The 26,983-nt window shown below is 43.6% G+C and overlaps 1 protein-coding gene across 1 annotated transcript in view; it reads left to right on the top strand.

Annotated features, from left to right (window-relative positions):
- LOC107119684 (collagen alpha-1(XXVIII) chain-like) overlaps positions 1-26,983 on the top strand; it is a gene marked incomplete at its 5' end in the record, with an annotated part of 68,490 nt that overhangs the window by 31,726 nt on the left and 9,781 nt on the right. The window contains 17 exons of the mRNA XM_015422243.1: positions 811-879; positions 1,771-1,839; positions 1,925-1,993; positions 3,663-3,731; positions 5,141-5,212; positions 7,030-7,098; positions 8,487-8,558; positions 9,709-9,777; positions 10,814-10,882; positions 11,002-11,070; positions 13,170-13,238; positions 14,845-14,913; positions 17,224-17,292; positions 21,203-21,271; positions 22,245-22,325; positions 25,749-25,784; positions 26,746-26,782. Of these exons, the coding sequence (XP_015277729.1) occupies positions 811-879; positions 1,771-1,839; positions 1,925-1,993; positions 3,663-3,731; positions 5,141-5,212; positions 7,030-7,098; positions 8,487-8,558; positions 9,709-9,777; positions 10,814-10,882; positions 11,002-11,070; positions 13,170-13,238; positions 14,845-14,913; positions 17,224-17,292; positions 21,203-21,271; positions 22,245-22,325; positions 25,749-25,784; positions 26,746-26,782 (1,126 nt within the window). The remainder of the gene's footprint in view (positions 1-810; positions 880-1,770; positions 1,840-1,924; positions 1,994-3,662; positions 3,732-5,140; positions 5,213-7,029; positions 7,099-8,486; positions 8,559-9,708; positions 9,778-10,813; positions 10,883-11,001; positions 11,071-13,169; positions 13,239-14,844; positions 14,914-17,223; positions 17,293-21,202; positions 21,272-22,244; positions 22,326-25,748; positions 25,785-26,745; positions 26,783-26,983) is intronic.

Here is a 26,983-nt window from a genome sequence, read left to right as displayed (position 1 = left end):
TGCACGTGCACTTCCTCACACTTGGCTCGGAACAAATCTCATGACTCTGAATAGAACGTTGGTGCTTTCAGCTTTGACTTCACTGATCACCTGTTTGAGAGGGGCCTAAATCCGACCCTTCCTTTTCTATACATTTGAATAACAGAGCCAAATCATTTGTGCTTATGTTCAGATTGCTTGACTAATTCCTAGATTTAATCTGGGAGATTGATGAGCAGAGTCCTTATAGTCAAGAAGGAATCTTCAGCTTTCTAACTATCAAAATTTTCATCCGTGTACATCAAGGAATCCATGCTTGTATGTGATGCACGGAGGGTTTTCCCCCCACTGACATGTGAAGTACAGAAATTGATCAAACATATTTGAAATGGCAAGAAGATATAACATTGATTCATCTCTCATTTGTGATCGCTTGCAAATGAAAAGCTGAAATTACTGGGGGGAAACGTCTTTGATATACAAAAGAAAATGACTTCAAACATTTCCTTTGCATTCTCAATATTTTGAATTACTGATTACACTGGGTTGTATCCAAACTAGGTTGGCAATTTTCACCAACTCTCCCTTCCCATTGCAGATCCCCCCCCTGTAATTCCCCAGGGTCCCCTACTTCCCTGGGGGGCACCATTTTGTGGAGATCATTGGGCTGTGGTGGGAGGGGGGAGGCAAAAAAGTTCTATTCTGCCATTGGAAAATTTAGTCAGGTTGTAAGCCACTGTGCACAATTGCTCCATCTGAACTACACAGGAGCTGAGATGAAAGTACGGACCACATTTGTTAACTGAGTCATACATTTCTTTTTCACTATAGGGAGATCGTGGTTTTGATGGCCCAAAGGGTCCTCGGGGGCAACCAGGCATCGGCATAAAGGGTGAGAAGGTGAGCAGTAAACATGTCAGGGAATGTATACAGTCTAAATAAAGCAGAACGCTCTGTGACTGATACCTCTCACAAAGGGTCTAATGAAGCAAAATAAAGAATTTGCTTTTTTTCAATAGCTATTGAACAACACTGTAGTTTGCAGATAGATGGCTGCCCAATAAACTATCCCAAGTCCATTTTAACATCTCCTCAGTGCAAAACGTGAGGTGAAATAGAAAGTGTTTGAGTCTGTGGGAAAATTAAGTTCTGGAATGAAAATCAACAACAACAGAGACTGTACATGTTGTTTATTGCTGCTGAGTCAGCATGCATAAAGCTACTTAAATGCAGGGCTTTTTTGTAGAAAAAGCCCAGCAGGAACTCATTAGCATAATAAACCATACCCAACAGCAGGAACTCATTAGCATATTAGGCCAAACCCCTGATAGTACAGCGCATTAGTATATTAGGCCATATCCCCATGTTACCAGAAGTGTGGCCATCCAGCCACACCCACCTTTTGCTTCTTATTCTGTTGACCTTGTTTGTTGTCCAGGGCTTTTTTTGTAGCAGGAACTCCTTTGCATGTTAGGCCACACACCCCGAATGTACCCAATTCTAATGAGTTTCTGCTGTTGGGTGTGGCCTGTTATGCTAATGAGCTCCTGCTGGGCGTGGCCAACTCAGGAGCCAGCCGGAACTCCGTTCCTGTGCGTTCCTGCCCCAAAATAGCCCTGCTTAAATGTATTCCTATAAAATATAGAACACGCTTGCCAGCTCATCTGTACTGAGGCTATACAATTAGCTTCAGAGAAACTGTGTTGAATTGTACCTAATGAAGATTTAACCATTTATATGGGTTGCCATGTATTGGAATGCAGGAAAAAGTAACCAAACTTGGTTTATTAGGGAGAAATTGGCCCTCCTGGTTTGCCTGGGCCCATCGGATTGCCTGGTGTTGGACTTCAAGGAGAGAAGGTGAGTTTTGGTGTGTGAGGCATTTTTAAAAAGTCACATTGAATAAAGCATTTCTGTAGGATTAATATTCTGACATTGTTTCTAGGGAGTACAAGGCCCCAAAGGACCACCAGGGCCAAGAGGGCCACCAGGACAAGGGTTACCTGGACCAAAGGTGAGAAAATTCAGCTGCAACGAAACCATCTCCTTGATTTTCATACTAAATGTGACTTGTAAAAGTTGGCTTCTTCTCATTGTGAGATTTATAGTTGATTTTCGTAAGACAGAGTTCAGAGGCTGGGAGCCATGGACCCAACATGTGAACTCCATCACAGGCACATGTGATTTGTGTGTTCTTCTTTATTCCCCCATATGCTCCACCCACCCCAGATTGGACCATAGTGAGGTGCAGGACCTTCTGTGTCCACACCTCGCATTGTTACCCTGAACAGAAACAGTTAGGGGGATGGGCTGTTTGGCCCACTGTGGAATAAATGAGCCAAATAGTTCCTTCCCTGGACTGTTTTTGTTCAGGGTAACAATGTGGGAGAAGGGAATCTGAATCTCCTTCTGCATCTTTCCATAGGGTGCTGCAGGGTGTTGCTGGATGAAAGAAAGGTGGGAAAGATCCTCTTCCGTGTTCTCCTTCTGTTAATGGGAGATAGCATCCATCTCTTTGTTGGCAGATGATTTATGGTGGATCATTCATGCCTGCACACAGGCCTGTAGCCACGGTGGAGTATTTGGGGGTGGTGCCCCACCCCGGACAAACCCTGCCCTACCCCAGGAGGATGCCAGATTCCCCAGACCACCCCAGCCCCGGTGCACCTTGCCCCACAGTGGCAGGGAGGCTGGGGAAGGAAAAGGGAAGCCACCCTTCCACCTCTGGTCAGTTTTACTCTTGGAGGAACAGCTATTAAACCTAACAGATTGTTGGAGGGGAGTGAAACTGACCAGAAGCAGCAGGGCAGTTTCCCTTTCCTTCCCCAGCCTCCCACTGCCGGGGAAGGAAAGAGAGAGAGAGAAGGCATGCCTTCTCTCTCTCTCTCTCTCTCTCTCTCTCTCTCTCTCTCTCTCTCTCTCTCTCTCTCTCTCTTCTTCGCTCCCTTGCTCCCACCAGCCAAAAATTTCTGGCTATGGGGCTGGGGCACATCACGATTTCTTGTGGCCATCACTCAGTTATCAACATGGCTGTGTGAACTCATCCTTCGTCCTAAGAATGCTGACAATAAATCTGAACATGCCTCTGCTTTGGTTAAATCAAAGATAGGATGTTGGGGAGCCATTGACCAACTGCGAGTATCTCTAGCTGTGATCTTTCTCAAGTTCTAACCATAATTAAGAAATTGATCCTAGGCAAGTCTTCTCAGAATCCTACTCAATTCTATTCAGTGGGGCTTACTCAGGGGTCATTTGGGGGGGGGACGCGGGGGGATGCCATCCCCCCAGGTGAGGTGCGGGAGGGCGGGGCCTGGAGCTCCCTGCTGGTGCCCGCTGGAGGTTGCCGCCGGCTGTGGGGAGGACACACTTCCGGTGATGTCAGGGGGTGTGGCATATGCTAATAAGTTATGCTAATGAGTCCCCCTAGCTCTTTTTCTACGAAATGACCTCTGGGCTTACTCCCAGGAAATGTTCTTAGACCTAGACATCTTGATTCTACTGAGGTAACAAATGTTCATTTTAACAGTGGTACTGTTTTAAGAATTTGAATTTTGCCATCCATTAAATGGCTTAAACTGAGATTGTTGCTATTATCTCTATGTCAATGAAAAGATTTTGAGCAAAATGTTTATACAGATTTTTATGAAGTTCCAGCTTTTCAGGGTCAGGCTTTTTTGTTTAAGGGTGATCAAGGTTTGCCAGGCGAAACTGGAGCTCCTGGAGAAAGGGGTCTTGGAGAACCTGGTGCCAAGGTAAGATTTAATTCTAATGCTTTTATAATCCTTCCACTCGGATTATTTTAAAATCACATTGTGACTAGGGAATACGGTTTGAGAACCCAGTTTATTCTCCCATTCAACAATAGATAGTAGCCCCAGTCCAGGGATAGGTACACTCAGCAACAGACTGCCCATGTATCAGTGTTCCCTCTAAGCTGAGTTAGTGTGAGCTAGCTCACAGTTTTTTAGCCTCCAGCTCACACATTTTTGTCTTGGCTCAGGAAGGACGGCTCCAGAGCAGACTAATTCATGCCATAGCCAAATCACCGGAGCTGCGGTGGCTCAAGTGGTTAAGACGCTGAACTGCAGGCTGTGGAAGGTTGGTAGTTCAGCAGTTCGAGACCCGGGTTGCCGCATGACGGAGTGAGCTCCCATCTCTAGTTCCAGCTCCTGCCAACCTAGTAGTTCGAAAGCAAGAAATTGCAAGTAGATAAATAAACTTTGGTGGGAAGGTAACAGCGTTCCGTGCGCCTTGGTGTTTAGTCATGCCGGCCACATGACCACGGAAACGTCTTCGGACAGCGCTGGCTCTTCGGCTTTGACACGGAGATGAGCACCGCAACCCTAGAGTCGGATTCGACTGGCTTTCGAGCAAGGGAACCTTTACCTTTTAGCCAAATCACCTGCTCACAGCTTTAATGCCAGTAGCTCACAAAGTAGAATTTTTGCTCACAGGACTCCATAGCTTAGAGGGAGCATTGGACTAGCACTGTGTTGTATCTAGCTGTGATGAAACACGGTCACCACCGAGCATGTATCTTAGAAGATCATTGCTGTGAGTTTAGAAGGGTGTTTCCTTGGTAGGGGTGGGAAACCTGGATCTAAGCACCCTCCTTACCCTTCTCCAGTGGGCGTGGAAAGAGCAATGGGCTTGGATTCAGCTTCCCCTCCTTCACAGCTTTTATTTCAGCACGGTCATTCAAACTGAACACAGCATGTGGGACTTTTTAAATTAAATATCGGCATTTCTATGCCAAACTTTTAAAGGTGTGATTCTGTTATAAATTCATGGGAGCTGCATTAGCAGTTGTACGGGGGAAACAGAAATGCAGGAGGAGAATGAAATAGGATATTTTTACAGTAACACAGGGAAGGATGGAAAGTGAAAATGGGGGGCGAACCTTCGTTTAGCCCCATTAACACAACAGAGGTTTTAATTGCAACGGTTAATGTTAGCAAATAAAATGAGCTTGTTTTCAAAGAGCCAATCGTTCCCATGTTATCAGTGAAGCCACACTTCTGGGACCTCCGGCTGATATGACTTCAGGGGCTGTGTTGAGTTCCAGTAGTAGGGACTGCACGCCTAGTTCAAGTCAGATATGTTCATCAGGCTTTCTTGTTCTGGACAAGTAACCGGCTTCTCTGTTTCTTATTTACTTTAGGGGGAACCAGGTTCTTCAGGGCTGGCAGGTCTACCTGGCCTTCCAGGAGAAGATGGAGCACCAGGACAAAAGGTTGGTTTGTTTCTCTTTAGTTCTATCTAGTTCTAAGGTGCTACAGTTTATACAAAGGGCTAGCCAGCAGACTTTTCCGGGAAATAAACGGCCTGATATATAGCTGAGCTACTTTGATTCACGGTCAGGGATTAATGAACTCTAGGGTTGCCAACCCCCATTTGGGGCCTGGAGATCTCCTATTTTTACAACTGATCTCCAGACTACAGAGATCAGCTCCCCTGGAGGAAAGGGCTGATTTGTAGAGTGGACTCCGTGACATTTTATCATGCTGAGGTCCCTCTCCAGGTTCCACCCCCCCAAATCTCCAGGTATTTCTGAGCCCAGAGCTGGCAGTCCTAACTGTGATAAGTAGACCACCGATTCCACGTTCATAACTGCTCATATGTATAACCTACACTCGTGATTTGAATGCGGGGAGCTGCAGTTTAGTAGTAGAGCATCTGCTTTGCACGCTGGAGGACTCAGGCTCAATCCCCCACATCTCCAGTTAGGATCAGGTAGAGTGTGATATGAATAGACCTCCACCTGAAACCCTGGAGAGCCATTTCCTGTCAGAGGCTGCGGTCACACACACTAAATAATCCCAATCCACTTTCAGTGCACTTTCCAACTGGATTTTGCCAGTTCACACAGTAAAATCCAGCTGGAAAGTGCACTGAAAGTGGATTGGGATTATTTAGTGTGTGTGACTGCAGCCAAAGTAGACAGCACTGATCTTGACAGAACGATGGTCCGATTCAGCTTCATGTGTTCATGTGACTGTAGGTTCAAAACTGGGGTGAAGAAAGGCTGTTTTTTAATTACAAAAATGGAACCGATGAAACTAAGCACTGATATAATACATGTTGAGTCGGTCCTGTTTAGGATTGTTAAATCGGTTACTTAACAAAGAGCCAGAGAGTGATTTCAGCAAAAGATCAGCTTTATTCAGCAACTCGTAACTCAACTCCAAACAGATCAACATGAATAGCCAGAACAGCTTTAGCATTGAAGCTGTTCTACTTTTAAACTCTCCCGGCTAATGTAGCCACGCCTACTATACAAATACCAACCTATGAGGTTGCAGAGATAAAGTCCAATCACAATAGTTCCCACTCTTGGAACTGGCTGTTGGTGATTGGTCGGCTCTTCCTGGGCTACCAATAACAATTGAAGGATTAGGATCCTAGCCCAGGATGAAAGCTTCACATAGTGATTCAATGAGTGAGTTCACATACATACATTGTCAGATTGAATACACCACAAGGATATTTCGTGGATGTCACTATACAGCTGGCAGTGTTATTTTAATTTATTTCTTTAAAAACATATTCTTCCTGAGTCACTTGATAGGGAAAATGCAAAGTTGTACAATATAAATAATTCCAGATGGGTAGCCATGGTAGTCTGTTGCAGAAGAAACATACGAGAGCCTTGTGACTCCTTAAAGACCAACAAGTTTTTTTATTGTAGTATAAGCTTCTGTGGACCACAGCCACTTTGTCAGATGCACGTGATTGTGTATAAACAGTGTATATTTATAAATATCCATAAGTATGCAAGAGAAGATATGTTTTGTGCTTAGAATGTCTGTAATGCTGTCCCTGTGTTAACTCATCTGCACACCAATTCTGTAGAGTAAGCCAGCATTATCATACATGTACTAGAAATGTCGGCTGAGGCGAAGAGAAACAGCAGCTTGCCGCTACCTGTTGAGCTCACAGATGAGATTCAGCCCAGCAAGATCAGATACATTTCCTAATTCAGAGCTCAGTAAAATATCCATATGATATAGAATAAATAATGAACCCAATGATATGCTATTGCTATTGCAGGGAGAACCGGGATTACCTGGCCTCCGTGGTCCAGAAGGGGCTCCTGGGATTGGAATACAGGGTGAAAAGGCAAGAAATTATTTGGTGATGGATTTATTATGCTGCTATAGTGACTAGCAATGTGTTACAGCTGCAGCTTGTGTCTTAGAATGGTAGCTTGGAGCGTAAGCCTAAGTCTTGCTTCCATCTATATCTTTTGTAAACACGGTCCTCCATGCCAGAAAACATTACTCCATGGCTGGAAGCTCCCACTCTTGCACGACTAGAATCTTTCAGTGAGCCAAAAAGGACCTAGCTCTAGAACACTGCACAGTGGAGGACCACCTTCACAAGGGATGAAGAAGGGCACAAAGGGAAGCAAGGCTTACGGCTCACTCCAGAGATTTCACAAAACAACTGTAAATTGGCTTAGTGAACCAACTGACTTTAAGCAGAGAACTTGTACTCATAGTTAAGCTCATAGTTAGCACCAGCGGATAATAGGTTTGGAGTCAACCAGCTTTTCCAGTGGTGGAAAAGGGAAGAGGGATTCCCCTTTGACCCCCCCCCCCAGTCTGTTATGGATATCATGGGCTCCCTATGGGGTTTGAGATGATGTGCATACAGTGAAGGGGGAACAAAACAATGGCACGGTCTGATCAGACCGTCCCGACAGCATGAGAGCACGCTGGAGTGATCAGACAGTGGAAAGTCCATCCGTGGCCCATTGCAACCCGTTTACTACCGGATTTTCCCTGGTGTCTTTTAACTCCACTTCTGCAACGGAGCAGAACGGGTTGCCGATGGCTGCGGGGCGCTTCCCAGATTTTGTTGTCTGATCGCGCCCTTTAAATCCGCCCGGCATTCGCACTTATGTGGGGTCTTAATTGTGCGTATGATAGCAGCCAGAGGCAGGCAATGGCAAACCTCCTCTGAATATCTCTTGCCATGAAAACTATATGGGTTTGTCATAAGTCAGTTGCAACTACTTGATGGCATTTTCAACCACCACCAATAAAAGCTGTAATAAAGAGGGGGATTGGGTGAGACTGAGCAAAAAGATCTAACCCATAGGTTCTACTTATGCAGAGCTAGTGTTAACTTAAAAAAATTACAGTTGTTTCATTGTTCAAAAATTGCAGACCTTAGATAACCTTTCTTCCTATAAGACCCTATTGATGTCAATTGAATTCCAATTAATTGTAACCAACACATTTCATTGATTGTAGTGAGTCTTAGTCATGTTTCACTAACAGGACTAGTATTCTGAACCAGGAAGTTGCACAGAAGTGTAGTTGTGCTTTAAGAATAATCACATGTGGTTTGAAACACAGCATGTTTATGTGTGTAAACTAGAATCATGCTTTCCTTTTCTTCATGTAGAGCAGCTAAGGAGAAAATTTTATTAGTTACTTTTCACAATAAGGTTAAAATAACTTACGAGAAGCTATCTAGGAAAATAAAGTATTTTTTTCTAGGGGGACCAAGGTCAAAGAGGTATACGTGGACTAGCGGGACCAACTGGAGTTGCTGGACCTGCAGGGGCTAAGGTATAATTATTTTATTGCTGTTGTATATTACCATAGCTGGTATCAGGTTGGCAAACTGAGAAACTACCAGAGCCCACTGATGAAGAGACAGGGCTGCCATCTTGGCTCTCAATGTCTATGGCTGCATTCAGTCATCATGACAAACCTTGGTTCATTCGTGAGGGCATGAACATGGCTTTGATCCAATAGAGTATTTCCATGGATGGAAGGAATTCTGTTTGTGCAGTGGGCTGTTCTCACTTACCACCACAACCACTGCAACCCAAAATGTTGTGCATTGTGGGAGACCCCTCAAAGCAGTGTTTTGGTGGGCATTTTGGGCTGGGCCGGGCCGGGGGGGGGCGGCAAGAAAGCTACACTCTGCAGATGGAAATATTTCTGTCCATGGAAACACTCCATTAGATCCAAGCTATGGCTTGGTTGCTGTGCACTTCATTCCTACTCCCCAATCCCGAGTAAGCATGCATAGGACTGCAGACCTCCAATTTTAATTGGATTGAGGGTCACAGAATTTACAGCACATCAGTGCTGAAAAAGGTAATAGTTTTATGTGCTCATCTTATAATAAGGCAAAGAAGCCAAAGAGTTGTCTGTATCCGGGATTCTTTGTTCAATCTTAATTCAATCTTCAGCCACGGCAGAATGTTTCACAATTCTCCAGAAAGAAATAAAAAGCATAGAATGTATCGGATGCAGAATTCAGCATTCTGAAATTTTCTTTTTAAAGAACAAGAACGAGTACTGAGAACTCGAAAATATATGGGGAAATTACTTGTGAAATCTTAGAAGTCAGAGAGTTAACTTTAGTACTTGCATGTCTTCTTGCTCCTCCTCCAGAACAAAAGCAGCAGAATAAATGAGCAAAAAAATCCCCAATGTGCATAACATATTCAGTTTACAGAATCCATCTTTTGAGTGCATATAATTTTACAGTGCAGTTCTAAGCAAAGTCACACTCTTCTGAGACCGTTGACTTCAGTGAACTGAGAAGTGTGTCACTGAACTTAGGGCTGGTTGCCAGTTATATTGGTGCAGAACTTTGCTTTTCCTGAAGGTGAATATACAGCACTGCCCATACCTAGGAAATTATGTCATCCTTTGAAATACCTTGAAATACTTTGAGAACTAAAGGCTTTTTTCCTGATGGCAGGGTGAACCTGGTACACCAGGACGCCTTGGAATGCCCGGTCTTCCAGGACGAGCTATTATGGGACCAAAGGTAACAAATTGCATTTCTCTCGTTTTATCATGTTCATCACAACAGTTTAGGCACCAACTGGTCACTGTGGTGAGTTTAAGAACCATAGAGTCTCTTTTGCAAGCTACATAGTTTAAGGGATCATATAATATTAAAAGACCTTGGACTTGAGCCACCTCAGAGGTCTATAAATTGAAAAATTCCTATTTAGAAAGCATTTACAGGTAGGAAATAGCATACAACTTAAGTGTAGGTCACTGTGCATAATACATAATGTACTTTGCTGCATGTACACATAATGTGCACAGATAGGCAGTCAAGGCTTCCCAGATGATGTCCATGATCATCACATTTCATGGTCGACATGCAAGTTGTGCTGTTTTTTCCTGTATGGATTTTGCTACATTCATCCGAACGTTGTTTTAGCTCTTTTTTAGAAGGCAGTTAAAAATAGGGTTGGGTCCAACAACTCCCTCAGACGGTCTGTCACTTGGACAGTGGAAGCCATTCGCCGTTGGAGGAAGCCTTTGTCAAAGAAAGGAATCCTTGGATTCAACTTCATGTAGTGGTATCATCAGGGCCAGCCTTTAGGGTGTAAGTCCAGGGCCCTAGCTGATCGATGCAGCAGGAAGAGTCCCAGCCCTAGCTTCTTCATGTCTGAAACAGACATTGCCCTCTAAAGGGAATGGGGCATAAGGCCATTAAGTCCAGAGTCTCAGCAAACTGCCCCACTGATTTCATGAACAGGAGACACTGGATCCAACCTGCAGGATTTTCTGAGTAGGTCTCCCTCTTAGGCATTTCAGAATCCAAGTATGCAAGTCAATTATGGAAGTTTTAGCTATAAATACTAACTCATTTTCAATTTTAAAAATGTCTGTTACAGAAAGAAAGTAGCAAATAAGGATGCAATCCTAAACACACTTATGCGGGGAGAAGTCCGACCGAACTCAGTGGGACTTACTTCTGATTGTACATGTTTAGGATTGCACCGTATGCCTGTATAACATTTCTCATTATTTCAACTTTCTGTTATATGTGTATATTTTTGTTGAAGGGTGATATTGGATTACCTGGTCCTCCTGGCCCAATTGGAGAACAGGGAATAGGGATTCCTGGTGCTAAGGTAATCATCAAACTGGAAGATTAACTTAAAGTTAACAAGTACAACAGAAAGTGTTTTAGAAACTTCTAGAACAACCATAGAAGAGAGCAAGGTTGTTGTTGTTGTTGTTTTGCCAACAGGGCGATCGTGGACATCCAGGACCACCTGGACCGTTTGGGCCAAAGGGAGATGGATATTCAGGCCCAACAGTAAGTATAAAAATATTATGCCCTGAAGCGCTGTGTATGGACGAGATCCTTGCAGTGACTTCCTTAAGCAGAATTACTATGCCCTTTTGCATTGACTCAAGTCAATGGCTTTAGAAGGATATAATTCTGCTTGGGGTGTAAATGCAAAGAATTATATTCCATTGAGGTATAGATCCCTCATGTTCCAAAGGATTAGATTCTTTGAGAACCGAGAGAGCACCCAGTTAGGCAAGATATTTCAGCTATCTTCAGTGAGGTAGTTGTCCTGTCTGGACATTCCTCTCCATTCCTCTTCGTGTGGTGAATGGCCATCAGTCCTGTGTTCTTTCTACTTGCCCCTTCGTCTTACATCACATCCAGGTGGTGAGCTCTTGCAGTTATTTGAATGCAGGATCTCCCTTTCACTGGATGGAGAGAAAGCACTTGAGTCTGTCCCTCATGATGTGGCTTTTTTTGTAGCAGGGACTCCTTTGCATATTAGGCGACACACCCCTGATGCAGCCAATCCTCCAAGAGCTTACAGAGCTCTTCTTACAGGGGCTCCTGTAAGCTCTTGGAGGATTGGCTACGTTAGGGGTGTGTCGCCTAATATGCAAAGGAGTTCCTGCTACAGAAAGAGCCCGGGATCTATCCATATAAGCACATAACCTGCATCAAGTATATTTTAATGTGGCCCAAATATATTTAAATAGAGCATATGCTTCTGGATTTTTACACAGGATGACAAATTCCTCTGGGATAGCCACCGTAATATGATGTGTCGAAAGAAAAAAAGGGAGTCTTGTGGATCACTTCAGGCATAATACAAAGCCTTGGCTTATTTTAGAATCCGGTCTGCAGACGATTACTCAACCCTGGTTTCTCTCAGCAAATGTTGGCTTCAGTGGTTTTGTGCTTTCCCCTGACTTCCTTCAGAGACCTGGCTACTATCCCAGCCTGCACTGTGGTAGCCAACTAAGGAAAAAGCTTCACAGCATTAACAGCTTGCTTACCAGCATAGCCAGAGGCACTGTAAGGGTGTAGTATTCCCAGGGATTTTTGGCACTCAGCACATGGCTTTTGCCTGGTAGACTAGGAGACAAGGGTGTCGTCAGGGAGCCTGCTAATAGGAGGGGCAAAAGGCAGAACTGATTTTTCCCCCCAGGCTGCACTCTCCCCAGGCCTCTGTGTAGCTGTGGAGAGCATGAAGTGAAAGCAGAGAACAAACTAGGGCTGTTTCCACATGGGAATTTTTATCCCAGGGGGAACACAGCATGCCTGCTTTATTTGGGAGCTTCCACATGGCACCATGTTTTTAGTGAGTTCAGTTTGTGGGGCTCCTGGAGTTTTCTTCCTTTGCTTTGACTTAAAGTGGAAATGGCACTACAGCTGTAGATACAGGACGTGTGTGAAAGCTATGCCCACAGCCAGTTCGGAGGGGGTGGAGCGTAATGTCATCTTCCAAATGGAGGAGCTAAGATCCATTTTTCTCCCCCTTTCAGCTTTTTACCTGGGCTTTCCCCCCCTTTAACAGCTGAGAGGGGGCTCCCTCAGCTGTTTTAGGGAGACTGCTGGGCTGCAAGAGGGCCTCCCAAGAGAGGGTGTGCAGCAGTAACAGCATGGAAACAGCAGCCTGTGAATGGTGTTCCTGCTCACCTCTGACCTGCTAGCTGCTTCTTCCACTGGGGGGGGGGGGGGACACAGTTTCATGCCCTCTTGTGGAACCAGTGCTGGATTAAGCCAAGATTCCACGTTTGCATATAACTCAAGCCCATAATTAAGACTAACCATGTTTAATAAACCTAATTCATATCTCAGCTTCAGAACCTGGTTTGACAGATTCTAACCAACTATTGTTAGCATAGTTAGCCTTTAGACTACCAGTTAACCCTACTTAGTTTAGTTAAATCATGGTTTCATGTTATGCCTGAACCAATTTAAAAACCAGCAGATCAAAACTGTATTGCAAAGCCAAGAGCACTTCTTATTGCCTTAGCCAGATAGGGTGTTCCAAGTTATTTTGCAAAAGGTTCAAATAGATGTACTCCCATAACAGATATCCATGGATATATGCCATCTCAGAGAGATGAAGGGTTAATCTTTCTGCCTTCCATTTTCAGGGACTTCCTGGGCTTCCAGGAGCACCAGGGGAGCAAGGCCCTGAAGGGATTGGATTGCCTGGTACAAAGGTACAAACTGCTAATTTACGTTATAAATGTAGAATTATGATTTCCAGACCGATTGTCATTTGCATTTCAGAGGACCATAATGCTTGTTAATTGAGATTTAGTTTATTCTGTAGCAGCATTTCCCCATAAATACACCAGTATTGTTACCAAAGGTGCATTATTAATAATCCACAGCTATATTGTTTTATGGGGCCAGTTTGGTGTAGTGGTTAAGAGCAGCAGACTCTAATCTGGAGAAGTGGGTTTGAGTCCCCACTCCTCCATATGAAGCCAGCTGGGGGACCATGGGTCAGTCACAGTTCTCTCAGAGCTGTTCTATCAAGAGTAGTTCTATTAGAGCTCTCTCAGCCCCACCTACCTCATAGGGTGTCTGTTGTGGGGAGAGGAAGGGAAGGTAATTGATTGTAAACTGCTCCGAGACTCCTTTGGGTAGTGAAGGGTGGGGTATAAAACCAACTCCTCCTCCTTCTTGGTTTCCCCCCAAAAAACGTTATCCAGTCCTGCTTTTACACAGTGTTATATAAATCCATATAGAAAATATTATCCAGTATCCCTAATGGATGGCAGTGACTAATAACACAGACAATCTATTAGAGGTACTGAATTACGAAGTCACACACTTTAGGCAGTGGTTCTCAAACTTTGAAGTGGAAACCCCTTCTATGTTTACTGTACGTTTCAGGAGGACGTCCCCCCCCCTAAAATGCAGGAGTCTCACATCAGTTAATACTGGTGGGTAGCCGTGTTGGTCTGAAGCAACAGAACAAAGTCTGAGTCCAGCGGCACCTTTAAGACCAACAAAGTTTCATTCTTGTACGCAGATAATGCTTATACGCAGAATTACTTTGTTGGTCTTAAAGGTGCCGCTGGACTCAAACTATACTGCAGAGTTTTGTAACTGGTTATTATAGCTATTCAGTGAATAGGAAGGGCTCTTCATACATGTGCCGATGCCTTCTGTTATTTGGATGAACTTCGGGAGTCAGAAAAAGTGAGAGGTATGGAGATGCAATCAGCAACACAAGGGTCCACTGCTCCTGTGGCTGTGATTTTCCTGTACGTGCTTTTCCTTTTTTGTTGAAAAAGACAGCAGTGACTAACAGTACAATCTTTAGCAGAATTATGCCCTTCTAGTGTACTGAAGGATGGCCCACGCTAGCCTGATCTTGCCAGATCTCAGAAGCTAAGCAGGTTTGGCCCTGATTAGTACTTGGAACACCAAGGAAATCCAGGCTCGCTATACAGAGGCAGGCAGTGTCAGAACCACCTGTTTGTCTCTTGCCTTGGAAACACTACAGGGTTGCCATAAGTCAGCTGCAACTCGTCAGCACTTTGCACACTCAGTTAATTGAAGTCAAGAGGATGTAACTCTGCATATGAAGTCAGTAGGCATACAAAAGTGTAACTCTGTTTAGGAGTGCACTGTAAACCTGTTGAAATGAATGCATTTAGTCTGCAGTAACTATGCATTGGGACTGCACTGCTAGGAAAGGGGCTTGGGATTGTTATTGTGCTTCACCTTTTCTCCCGAAACTTCCTTTGGTCATTGAGTCTGGCATAAAGTGAAACTGGACGTTGTGACAGCTTTGACAATGTAAATTTTCAGGGCGATCCAGGTGTCAGAGGACCAGTTGGTCTTCCAGGCCCACCAGGAGAAGGCCTTCCAGGACCAAAAGTAAGTAAAAATCAGATCCTGAAATGGTACTTCTAAAAAATAATGATAGTTACTCCTTCTGTATATGGAATTCCTTTAAATGTTGTGCATTTTAGGAATAACTACGGTACTTTCATGAATTCCAGAGAAATATCTAGGGTTGCCAGGTTGGGAAATTTGTGGAGATTTCGTGGTGGAATCTGAGGAGAGCAGGCTTTGGGGAGGGGAGAGGCCTTAGTTGGATATAACGCCACAGAGTCCACCTTCCAAACCAGCCATTTTCTCCATGGGAAAAAATCTCTGTTGTCTGCAGTTCACTTGTAATTCTGGGACATCTCCATGTCTCTTCTGAAGGCTGGCAACACAAGGGATATCTAATCTGCTGCTGCAGCAAAATGAAAAAAAATAGTCTTTTGCTACCTTAAAGACTAATTAATCTGCTGCTGCAGCAAAATGAAAAAAATAGTCTTTTGCTACCTTAAAGATTAATAGTGCCATCCTAAGCAGAGTTACACCCTTTTAACCCAATGAGTTCAATGGACTTATAAGGGTATAACCTTCCTTAGGTTCATACTGGCCGAGAACAGACTGGCAGTTTGAAGCGCGAGGGAGTCGTGGCAAAAAAGACCCGGAACAACTTGCTCCAGGTTTTCCCGGTCACACTGCACCAACTGATGCGGGAGCATATCTGGGAGGAGGTGCAAGGGAGCATTCGCACTGTTGGCCCGCCCCTGGCGGAGGCGCAGCTTTCTTTTTGGTAATCCGGAGATATGCGCATAAGCGCGCACACAAGTGCAGCTTTCGGCGTTCACACTTTGTTGGTGCGAGATCAACGCGGGATGACTGCTCTCCAGGGTTTGCTACCACTTTCACCTGGTATCTTTTAAACTCAGGAGGGAAGCGTTACAAGATGGGTTGAGTACGGCTGGGGAATGCCTGACAGATGTGCCTGTGTGAATGGCCCCTTTCATCCGTTTGTGAAATGTTTCTGGCACGTGCCTATCTCGGGGCAAACTGCCAGTCTGAACTCAGCCACTGTAAGGCTCAGACCCTATCTTCCCTTTCCATTTCTATGGAAGGCCCTTCTGTCCACAGGAAGGTGATTTTCTGATGATTCCCCCTGCCTACTGAAGGCTCCCACTTGACCCATCGTGCTGCTCTTTGGAATTCACTGATCCCCAGGGGCACAATTTCAGGGTACACAAGCAAGCTGTAGTCCCTTTCACTTAGTGAAGCTTCATCCATGATAGATAGAATCCACCCCTAACAGATTTATTGTGGCATAAACTTTCATGGACTAGGGTCCACGTCACAGGATGCTGCAAATTTACTGATCGCATGAGTAACAGACATTTTGATAATGGAAAAACAGGGACAAAAATGTCACCCAAACAAGTGTTAAATCAATTAATGGCCCAGATATGATGGATTAAAATTACAACATGTTCTGGTTTATATCGCAGCAGTTCAAATTACAGTCTTAGTCACATATAGAGGAAAGTAAAATTTGACAGTGCTAATTTTTTTTTAAAAGTCTGCAAACTAGAGACTTTTCAAAGAGACAAATAAGGGAAAGGAAAGGGTGTGGTAGCAATCCCTTCAGGGTACTGGAAGTGTTGAAGATGGAGAAAGGATAGGCTTCCAGAGCATTTCAGATACCCCAAATGCATCTGATGATGGTACCAGCAAACCATTTGTCTTCCTGGGGTCAGACTGGATTCCTTACAACTCTCCCCCCTCCCCTTAGCATTCTTGTTACAGGAAAAGAAGCAATGATGCAAGCAAGAATGTCACTATTAAAAATCACAACAAGTTATATACCTAGAGACAAGTTCATGGAAAAAACCCATGAGACTAGGGCAATGGCCCACAATCCTCTTTCTGCACTGACTAGTTGCAGTAAGTGGTGTGTGGCTTGTAGTATACATCTAATGATGGTTTTATTTCAAAAAGCATTTGGCAGAGGGTCAACTCTTTAGTCAGATCTGGCTGTGTTTCTGTCTTGTAGGTTGTTTTTAATTTGTTGATTGTTGTATTCATTAATTTACTGGAACTTGATGCTTCGTTAGCCATCAAGAGTCTCAGGACATAGGGCAGAATATAAATATTTTAAATAATATAATGAAACCTATTTATGTGAAGGTAATCCCCCTTTGAAATCAAAGGGAATACTTCTTATTGTATATGGCTAGGACTGGGCTTTAAGATATATTGACTACCAACTGTTGTGAAGGAGCTTCTTGTACCTTTCACATATTTTTGAGGAGTGACATGAAATCTTTTTTTTGCAGGTCTTTATTTCTAAGGAAACTATGCTCTTTCTCCATTCAGGGTAATGTTGGGCGACAAGGGCCCCCTGGACCATTGGGACCCCCAGGTGAAGGTATCCAAGGACCAAAGGTATCACAACTGAAGAAAACGTTTAGGTCCAGTCTAAACATTACAGTTGCCCTGACCTGGACATCCCAGGGTAGCCTGATCTCATTAGATCTTGGAATGGGAGACCCACAAGGAAGCCTAGGGTTGCTACACGAAGGCAGGCAATGGCTAACCATCTCTGTTCATCTATTGCCTTGAAAACCCTGTGGGATCATCACCAAACGTGGGCTGCAACTTGACATCACTTTCCACCACCAAACATTACAGTTACCACATGCGGTTGCCTGTTTCCATGTGACATCTTTATACATTTTTAAGGAATACCATGTGCATTTGTCACGTCACATTGTTAGCGTGCCACAGCAGGAAGGCACCACAAAAAATCCACAATGATTTTATGTCAGCATTTCATCCTGCGGTGTTTTGAATATTTCTATTACGTTCTGAAGGGTCTGAGGCTTTCTGTAATGCCTCATATCCACACAGACATTGTGCTGCTCTGATTCCAAGCTGTCCAAAAGAAAGGAGATGGCCTAGCCTTCTGTGTATTGATGGTTTCCCTTCAAAGTACTGCCCCCTCACCCCCATTTTCCTCTCCTCTGAGAGAGTGTGTTTCTGCTTTATGTAGTGTACTGTGTTTAGGTGTTATGGATAACGATGATAACACTTGAAATGAATAGAATGAAAGCCAAGATTCAGAAGACCAGGGGTAATGAAAGCCAAGATTCAGAAGACCAGTGGTAACAACAAATGTCAATTTTGCAAGACAAAGAATGAAACAGTCAGATGAAACATGGTCAGTGCCTGCAGTAAAATTGCTTGGACTGACTATAAAGAACATCATGATAGAGGTGCAGTTATGTTGCACTGGAATCTTTGCAATAAGTATGGCTTACCATTAGCCAGAAATTCATGGTAACACAAACCAGACAAGATCATGGAGAATGATGAAACAAAGATTCTTTGGGACTTCCAGTTACAAGTAGATAAACATCTGAAGCATAACATCCCTGATATCACAATTGTAGAAAAAAGGAGAAATAGGGTTTGGATCATTGACACGGCAATCCCAGGAGACAGCAGAATAGAAAATAAAGAACAAGAGAAGATCACAAAATACCAAGACGTACAAACAGTTAGAGTGCCTTTGGGAGGAGGTTACCATAATGCCAGTCGTCATTGGAGCCCTTGAAACAGTGCCTAGAAGTCTCAAGAAACACCTGGACATTCTGGGCATTGAACAAATAACATCGGGAGTTCTGGTCTATGGAGCAGCGATGGCGGACGCTCTCCCCACACAGGGGAAGGGCGAATCGCACACCAGCGGCATGGAGGAGTGCCACCTCAAGTGACACCCCCGTGGAGCCTTTGTGATAGGCTCCAGGCCAGGGGGCTTTTGAGGGGTAGCCTCTTCGATGGCAGAATGCCGGAGAATTGAGGCTCCCCTCCGCCCCGATGGTCCAGCCACTGAGTGGACTTCAGGCACAAGCTGGTCTGACCGGGACAAGCGCCGGAGATCGAGCGGAATGGCATATAACCGAGCGCGGTCAGAGAAACTGACCGACAATGAACGTGAGTTCTGAATAAAATGGAGTACTTTAAAAGCGATCCCCCCCGCTGATAAAAGAGACTGCAAATTAACGGCTAAGCGACACAAAGGGGGAGAGGGGAGGAAATAAACCAAATGAGTTTTGAGAGACTTATCTGATTTGCGGCATCGTTGGGCGAGTTTTTCCAAGTTGGGAAGAAGCGGTAGAACTGTAAACAAAATGGCAAAAATGGCGGCCCAGCAAAGAAAATTTAAAACTAAACCACCAGGCAGCCAGAGTCCGAAACCGGAAGAGGGAACGGAGGTCTTTAAACTCTTGGCGGAAATGCTTAAACCGGTGATGGAACAACTCGATGGTATTAACCAGCAATTGACCGTGATGAACAAAAACTTCGCACAGCAACTCCAACTGAACAAAACGGAGAAACAAGTGGAGCAGGCAAACAAGAGGATTAAAGAGATTGACACCACAAGCAAGAAGTTGAAGAAAAGAATGGGAGAAGTGGAAACGAAGCAAAATTGTCAAGAGAATCGAGTGTAGAAGACAAACCAGAGATGCTATTTTAAAAGCAACACCAGCAACTCCACTTAAAATGGGAAATGTAACCATTAAAACTTTAAAGGATATTCCATTTGAAATTAGACAAAAGAGAAAAAACTATAAGGATTTAATTTCTTTCCTTCAAACTAATGGGATATCGTACAGATGGGCGGTCCCGGAGGGTGTCATCTTTAAGATCAACGATAGAAGAGAGAAGATAGACTCCACTTTTAAAGCTAAAGAATTTTTGCGACGTCAGTTGGGAACAGATGAAAAGTCCAAAGAGGAAGAAACGAAGTGTAGTGACTCTGCTACCTCTGGAATGGAAGAGGACTCTAGTGCAGAAAAGGGTGCAGGACCTGCCAGAGTTGTATATGATTTTAGAGACAGAAAGCTAAAGTAAAGGCAGAAGGACTTGGAAAATGGCCTTTTGAAGCGAAGAATAAGAAGATGATCAGAGATTTCTCTCATAACAACTAACAAATTAACATATAAATAGCAATGTTATAAGCAAGAACTCTACAAGTATATTGTGATACTAACACTTGTTGTACTAACATTTTTATTAACAGTGAAACGATCTCCTCCTCTTGGGGTTTTAGTTTAGTGTGGTTTTCTTTTCTTTATCCTTAGTTGTAGTGCCTTTCCTATTATTTTTTTGAAGTTTTGTAGTCCATTGCAAAAATAAAAATATCCCTTTTGGGGATTTTTTAAAAAACCCCATCAAATAACACCAACTCAGCTCTGGAAGACAGTGTTGCTTGGAACAGCAAGAATCCTCTGAAGATACATCTGTAATTCCCAAGAACATGGTTAGATTTCAAATTGCAGAACACCATCTACCAGTCAAATATCTGACCATGACAATTAATAACAACAACAACAACAACAACAATAATAATTCTAGATAATTTGTTCTTGAACAGTTCAGCCTCAATAGTTATTTCCTCTGGAGTGATCACCATTTAAATCAGGCCAGCATATTTGCACTATGTAAGAATTATGCACTGAAAAATTACATGTTTAATTAGTACTGTAGACATTGGAACTGGAAGAGGCTGTACTGGAAGAGGTGAGAAAGAAACTGGCAACTTGGTAAAATCAGAACGCTGAAAATGAAGTGATGTCAATACCAATTTAAAAAATGAAAGAATGTAATTTCTCACAATGGGCCTAATCCCATATATTTTAAAGGGGTTTTTTTTGGTCACTAGTTGCTTCCTTTTCCCACTCTCTGTACTTCACAGATCAGGATGCTGTGTTTATGGCCAGTGACTCTAATTCTTTTTAGCAGTCTATTCAGATTTTAGCTCAGCCCTATCTTAGGTAAGGCATTACTCGTTTTAGTCTTTATATGCTATCTATAACCAAGGATTTCTGGTGCAGAGAAGGTTCCAAAATGTTATTTCCAAGTAGGGTTGCCAGCTCTGGGTTGGGAAATCCCTGGAGATTTGCGGGTGGAGCCTGGGGAGGGTGGGGTTTGGGGAGGGGAGGGGAGGGACTTCAGTGGGGTACAATGCCATAGAGACCACCTTCCAAAGTGGCCATTTTCTCCAGGCGAACGGCTCTCTGTCTCCTGGAGATCAGTTGTAATCATAGGAGATCTTCAGCTGTCACCTGGAGGCTGGCAACCCAATTTGCAAGAACAAATGCAGAATTCAGTAAGGATCGTGAGTAGTTAGTTACCTTTGCAATAACATCAGCTAATTGACAAAAGACAGCTTGAATAAAATTCCTGTTCCTTTTAAAATGCATACCTTGAACCAAACTGCTGTGATAATTAGGATTAGTTTATGATAGAAAGTATTAAGTAGCAACATTTCTGACTTAATTACTGCTAGGGTGAGCAAGGAATTCAAGGAATGCCAGGGCCTCGTGGGACTCCTGGAGAAGGACTCCTCGGACCAAAGGTATGGTATTCCCCCCCCACACACACACACACAAGTCTTGCAAGGCCCCCACTTGTCAGTTTATACTTTCAAATAATGGAAGTCCCATCATGTTTACAGTTGCCTTCTTTTAGGACATTTAAGGGGGTGGGAAAGATAAAAACCTACTATCCCAACCAATGTTCCCTCTAAGCAGTGGAGTCTTGCAAGCAAAAATTCTACTTTGTGAGTTACTGGCATTGAAGTTGTGAGCGAGTGATTTGGCTGCTGCATAAATTAGTTTGCTCTGGAGCCCTCCTTCCTGAGCAAAGACAAAAATGTGTGAGCTGGAGGCTAAAAAACTGTGAGCTAGCTCACACTGACTCAGCTTAGAGGGGACACTGAATCATGTTGGCTATTAGGTTAGCAGAACGGCAATTCCACTGGGAGAGAAGAGGAGGGTGATTTCTGCTGATTTTCTCCTCCTCTGCGGACTCCTATGCCCCGCCCATCCAACAGGTGCCCACCATACTTGCACAACTGTGTTCCACACAGAGTGCTCAAAATGTGATATAAACTTGCTCCAAAAATGTTGTGCTACTCTGGCAAAATATGCTTTGATGGTATGCAGCAATTGGATTACAAGTGTGAATTTATTGCGCAATTAAACGTTGTCTGGAAAGGCTTAGAAAACAAACGGGGGGGGGGGATCATACTCCAAAGCCATCAGATACTTCAAGCCCTTTGAAGTGCAGAGTTTTAACTTTGTCTTTCCCAAATGTATGTGCAAGGTATTTCAGTTTTAAGCCATCAGTTTTGTATTGTTTTGTTTGGAGAATTTTCAGAAAGATTTCACTCCAAGTTGTATTTGATAGGTATATATTACAGTCAATTTTGATAACACACTGTGATCTTTGAAATGTTACCTGGCTTTCCCCTCAGTGCATAAGATATGAAACAGAGGTAACTAGATATAATTAAGGTGCCTTACAGATGTTGTATAATCAATTCCAAGGGTGATCGTGGAGCTGCAGGTGAGCGAGGAAGAAAAGGAGAAAAAGGTAACATGGGTGATCCCGGTGCAGCAGGAGAACCTGTAAGTACCTAGACTATGCTTTTTTTCCATACTGCCTTAAAGTTCCATTTTCATTCCCCAATGTTACCGGTGTGTGTGCGTGTGTGTTCTTGTGTCCAGGCGACTTTTTAAACATCTCAGTGCTGTCCCAGTTCTTCCCCATTTCCCCTGTTCTTTTTAAAACTGGTTTCTCCCATACTTTTTATTTCCATTGCAAAATGAATTCGCAAGACAGCCTCTTCCTCATAATCTGAACATTTTCCCCACCTTGAGGATTCTTTAATTTGCATGCCAGTGGCAAAATGTTTCAGCACTGGAAGGCACCTGCACTGAAACAAGCAGTAATTCCCATTAGGAGTGCCGACACCAGCAGCCAATCATTTCTCCCTTTATTTCATTCAAACTCCAGAGCTCATTAATGCATGTCCCTGGGTGCCATTTTCAAACACATTTTAGAATCACCCAGTTCATTCTCACTGAAACCCCTGATATTTACAGATCCTCAAAGTTCAATAGCCAAAAAACCTTTGGAGCCATTTTTCTCAGATGCAAAGGGCGAAAGGGAACCCGCTCTGAGTGGAAAGGGGAATTCAGAGTTTCTTTAAACTCTTCCTGGTACAATGTGAGTCCTTACCTGAGCTTTTAAAATGTACCCAGTTTGATTCCCATAGATCATCTTGGGGTAAATTAATGGGAAACAATCTGCTCAATCTAGGGTTTAATCAGTATCTGTCCTCCATGGATGTCCCAGAAATTAGGAAGAAGGCTCTCAATTTGCTGAGAAGATTAGATCAGGAGGCTATTCATCTAGATGCCAAAATAAAGAAGGCTCTCAATTTGCTGAGGAGATTAGATCAGGACGCTATTCATCTAGATGCCAAAAGATGTTGTTCCTCTCTTTTGGGGGCCTTTCATCCCCCCCCCCTTTCCTGTGTTGCCATGTTATTTTTCTTTTTTGGCCGTTCCACTTTTTTGCCAACTATTCCTCCTTGATGGAGCTGCGGTGGCTCAAGTGGTTAAGATGCTGAATTGCAGGCTGTGGAAGGTTGGTAGTTCAGCAGTTCAAGACCCGAGTGTGCCACATGACGGAGTGAACTCCCATCTCTAGTTCCAGCTCCTGCCAACCTAGCAGTTCGAAAGCAAGAAATTGCAAGTAGATAAATAGGTACCACTTCAGTGGGAAGGTAACAGCGTTCCGTGCGCCTTGGTGTTTAGTCATGCCGGCCACATGACCACGGAAATGTCTTCAGACAGCGCTTTGGCTTTGGCTTTGAAACGGAGATGAGCACCACAACCCTAGAGTCGGATTCGACTGGCTTTCGAGCAAGGGAAACCTTTACCTTTACTTTTATTCTTCCTTGCTAGCAGGGCTATTTTTGGGCAGGAACGCACAGGAACGGAGTTCCGGCTGGCATGTTGTTCCTCTCTTTTGGGGGCCTTTCAGCCTGACCCCCCTTTTCCTGTGTTGCCATGTTATTTTACTTTTTTGGCAGTTCCACTTTTTCGCCAACTATTCTTTCTTGATGGAGCTGTGGTGGCTCAAGTGGTTAAGATGCTGAACTGCAGGTCGTGGAAGGTCGGTAGTTCAGCAGTTCAAGACCCGAGTGTGCCGCATGATGGAGTGAGCTCCCGTCTCTAGTTCCAACTCCTGCCAACCTAGCAGTTCGAAAGCAAGAAATTGCAAGTAGATAAATAGGTACCACTTTAGTGGGAAGGTAACAGCGTTCCGTGCGCCTTGGTGTTTAGTCATGCCGGCCACATGACCACAGAAACATCTTCGGACAGCGCTGGCTCTTCGGCTTTGAAACGGAGATGAGCACTGCAACCCTAGAGTCAGATTCAACTGGCTTTCTAGCAAGGGAAACTGTCAGGTTGCTGTGAGGGTATTAGCCGCCCCCAGAGACTCTGTCCTTGTGGAGACTTTAGCTCGTTTTCTATTTAGTTGCCATCTGTACTCTTCTATTTCCTTCTGCCTTTATTCAGCAGGTTTCCCTGCTGCTGCTCATGATTTCCATCTGCCATATCTTTTGGCTGACAATGATAGAAGTGTAACTCTGACCATGGCAAAGTTTATATTCCATGCCCTTAGAATCAGGCAGGCACACATTAAAAATAATAACTCTAGGCTTAAGTACTAGTGGGGCTATACTTGTTTCGCCAAGGTGCCTTGGGGCATGTAGGTGTTCTAATTTTGGGACAGGAACAGAGCTTCTTTCAGTGCGGTTGTCTCCTTGAGGCTGCTGCAGTGCTTCAGCACATGCACAAAACAAACAAAAAAAGCGGGAAAACAATCCTCAAATGTGAATCTGAAGGGACGGAAGACTGGTGGGGAAAGTCCAAAGAAAAAATGTCAGTGTGAACTGATCACACCAATTGCGCAATCACTGGAACCCCCACGACACTGATGAAAACACAGAAGGCAGGTACAGTCTGGAAAATGCCTGTCTTACTATGTTCATCTTTCAGCTTATTCCTACAACCTTACAAATAAATTCACCTCAGATATTAGACTATCGTGGAATTTTCTGGATGTACAGAAAAATATTAAACAATCTTTCTCTTATTAGGAATGGCTGTCCTCATGTTAAGGAAATGCTAACACATTAAATGTGTGAGGCTTTTTTCTGCTGTAGGACACACTCTTCTTTTCCCTGCTTCCAGCGCTCACTTAATAGTAGAAGAGGTTGCGGGAAGAATCCTGATTGCTGCTTCCCATCCTCCCAGTGCTTTAGACTGAGTGTCCACTACTTCAGTTTTTCAAACACTTTATTTGGGGGGGGGGGTGTTTGGTCAACTGTTTGTTCAGTGCTTTATTTTTAATTCACATCTGAATGAATTTTAATTCACATCTGAATCAGAGAAGGGCAGGAAGGGTGCGGTGGCTTCATGACAGCACATGGACTGGCCAGAGCTGAACACACACACACATGTACGAATCAAACAGATATGCAGGAGCAATTCGGAGCAAAGAACAGCAGGCAGTGAACACACTGAACACTCCTCCCGAAATGCTTCTCCCCTTTAACCCGCCTGAATGAATTTTAATTCACATCTGAATCAGAGAAGGGCAGGAAGGGTGCGGTGGCTTCATGACAGCACATGGACTGGCCAGAGCTGAACACACACACACATGTACGAATCAAACAGATATGCAGGAGCAATTTGGAGCAAAGAACAGCAGGCAGTGAAAACACTGAACACTCCTCCCAAAATGCTTCTCCCCTTTAACCCGCCCCCTCCCTAAGCTTTTCTAATGTTTGGGAAGGAAGGTGTTTCTTCTCTTTTACACATGTGGATTGTAACATGAAATTAGCTCCTAAGATTTGCTTTCTGAGAAAAGTAGGAGATGATGGTAGGTTGTGTCCTAATATCTGCCAGTCCAACTGAAGTTCCTGTTATGAATTACATCAAATTGGAAAATAACTACATACATTTTTATTTCAGGGCAAAACCGGAAAGAAAGGAGAGCAAGGCCTCACAGTAAGCAAATATTATTTTTGTAAATAAATGTTAATAATGCACTACTATAACCATCTCTCTTGTGTGTCAATCATGAAAGTGAACACAGTCAGTGTATTTATGAGAATAAGAAATGCATAAAGACAGAGCACTAATGTTTAACAAATATTATTTATTTGCTGACAAATGGAAACAAAGAGCACAGAAAACATATTCCTAACACTAGGAAGTCCTAAGGCAATTTAGCAAAGGGACGCACACAAACAGGAGTTTTTTCAGTTGTTTAATTTTGGGATCAAGCTACACTTCAAAGCATGAAGTATACAGACTAAAGAACAGAATGTTAGTTGAGTGAACTGTTTTGTCCTCAATTCGCATCCTGATGTTCCCACCTAGAAAGTTTCCCTGGTCAGTCAACTTACTTATCTGTTTTGGTACATCTACTTAAGTAGGTGACAAGGGCATCCTTCTTTCTTAAGGAGCTTAAAGGAAAAGAGTTTGTTATATGCTGTCACTTGCATTGGCTGCAGTACAGTTAGCCTTGGTGGAATGTAGAGTAGCCACAGGCAGCAACCTCACACACACACGCGCATGCACACACACACACACACATACAGTCTTCATTAGGGGAAGCAATTAATGCAGTTTTATATCTTGGGGATTATATTCCTCTGTACATTATGGAGATATTAGATAGACTTCTACATGTTGCTCTGTTAACTCCAGTTTCTTCATCCACAATGAACTTTTGCACTCAAGTACGGATTCAATGGGACAGCATTACATATTTAATTCAGTTCATAGGAGGAATGATACCAGCCACTTCACTAACGATAACAAATGCCTGAGGCTTTACATGTGCCTGGCAGAAACCATATTATAAATTATTGCTGGAGAGAAAGCAGTAGGCAGATGATGTCTATTTAATTTAATTTAATTTAATTTAAATTTAATGCAATGTAATTGTTTTTTTCTAACCTAGAGAGAAGATATCATTAAACTGATTAAAGAGATCTGTGGTAAGTTTTCCACAAGCCTTCTGCTGAGAGCCAGTTTGGTGTAGTGGTTAGGAGTGCAGACTCTAACTTGGGAGAACCAGGTTTGATTCCCCACTCCTCCACATGGAGCTGCTGGGTGACCTTGGGCAAGCCACAGTTTTCTCAGAGCTGTTCTCTCAAGAGCAGTTCTCTCAGAGCTCTCTCAGCCCCACCTACCTCATA

The sequence above is a fragment of the Gekko japonicus genome, unplaced genomic scaffold (genome assembly GCF_001447785.1).
Source record: "Gekko japonicus isolate JY-2015 unplaced genomic scaffold, Gekko_japonicus_V1.1 scaffold469, whole genome shotgun sequence".
Classification (NCBI taxonomy): Eukaryota; Metazoa; Chordata; class Lepidosauria; order Squamata; family Gekkonidae; genus Gekko; species Gekko japonicus.
This window is presented reverse-complemented; position numbering and strand designations above follow the sequence as displayed.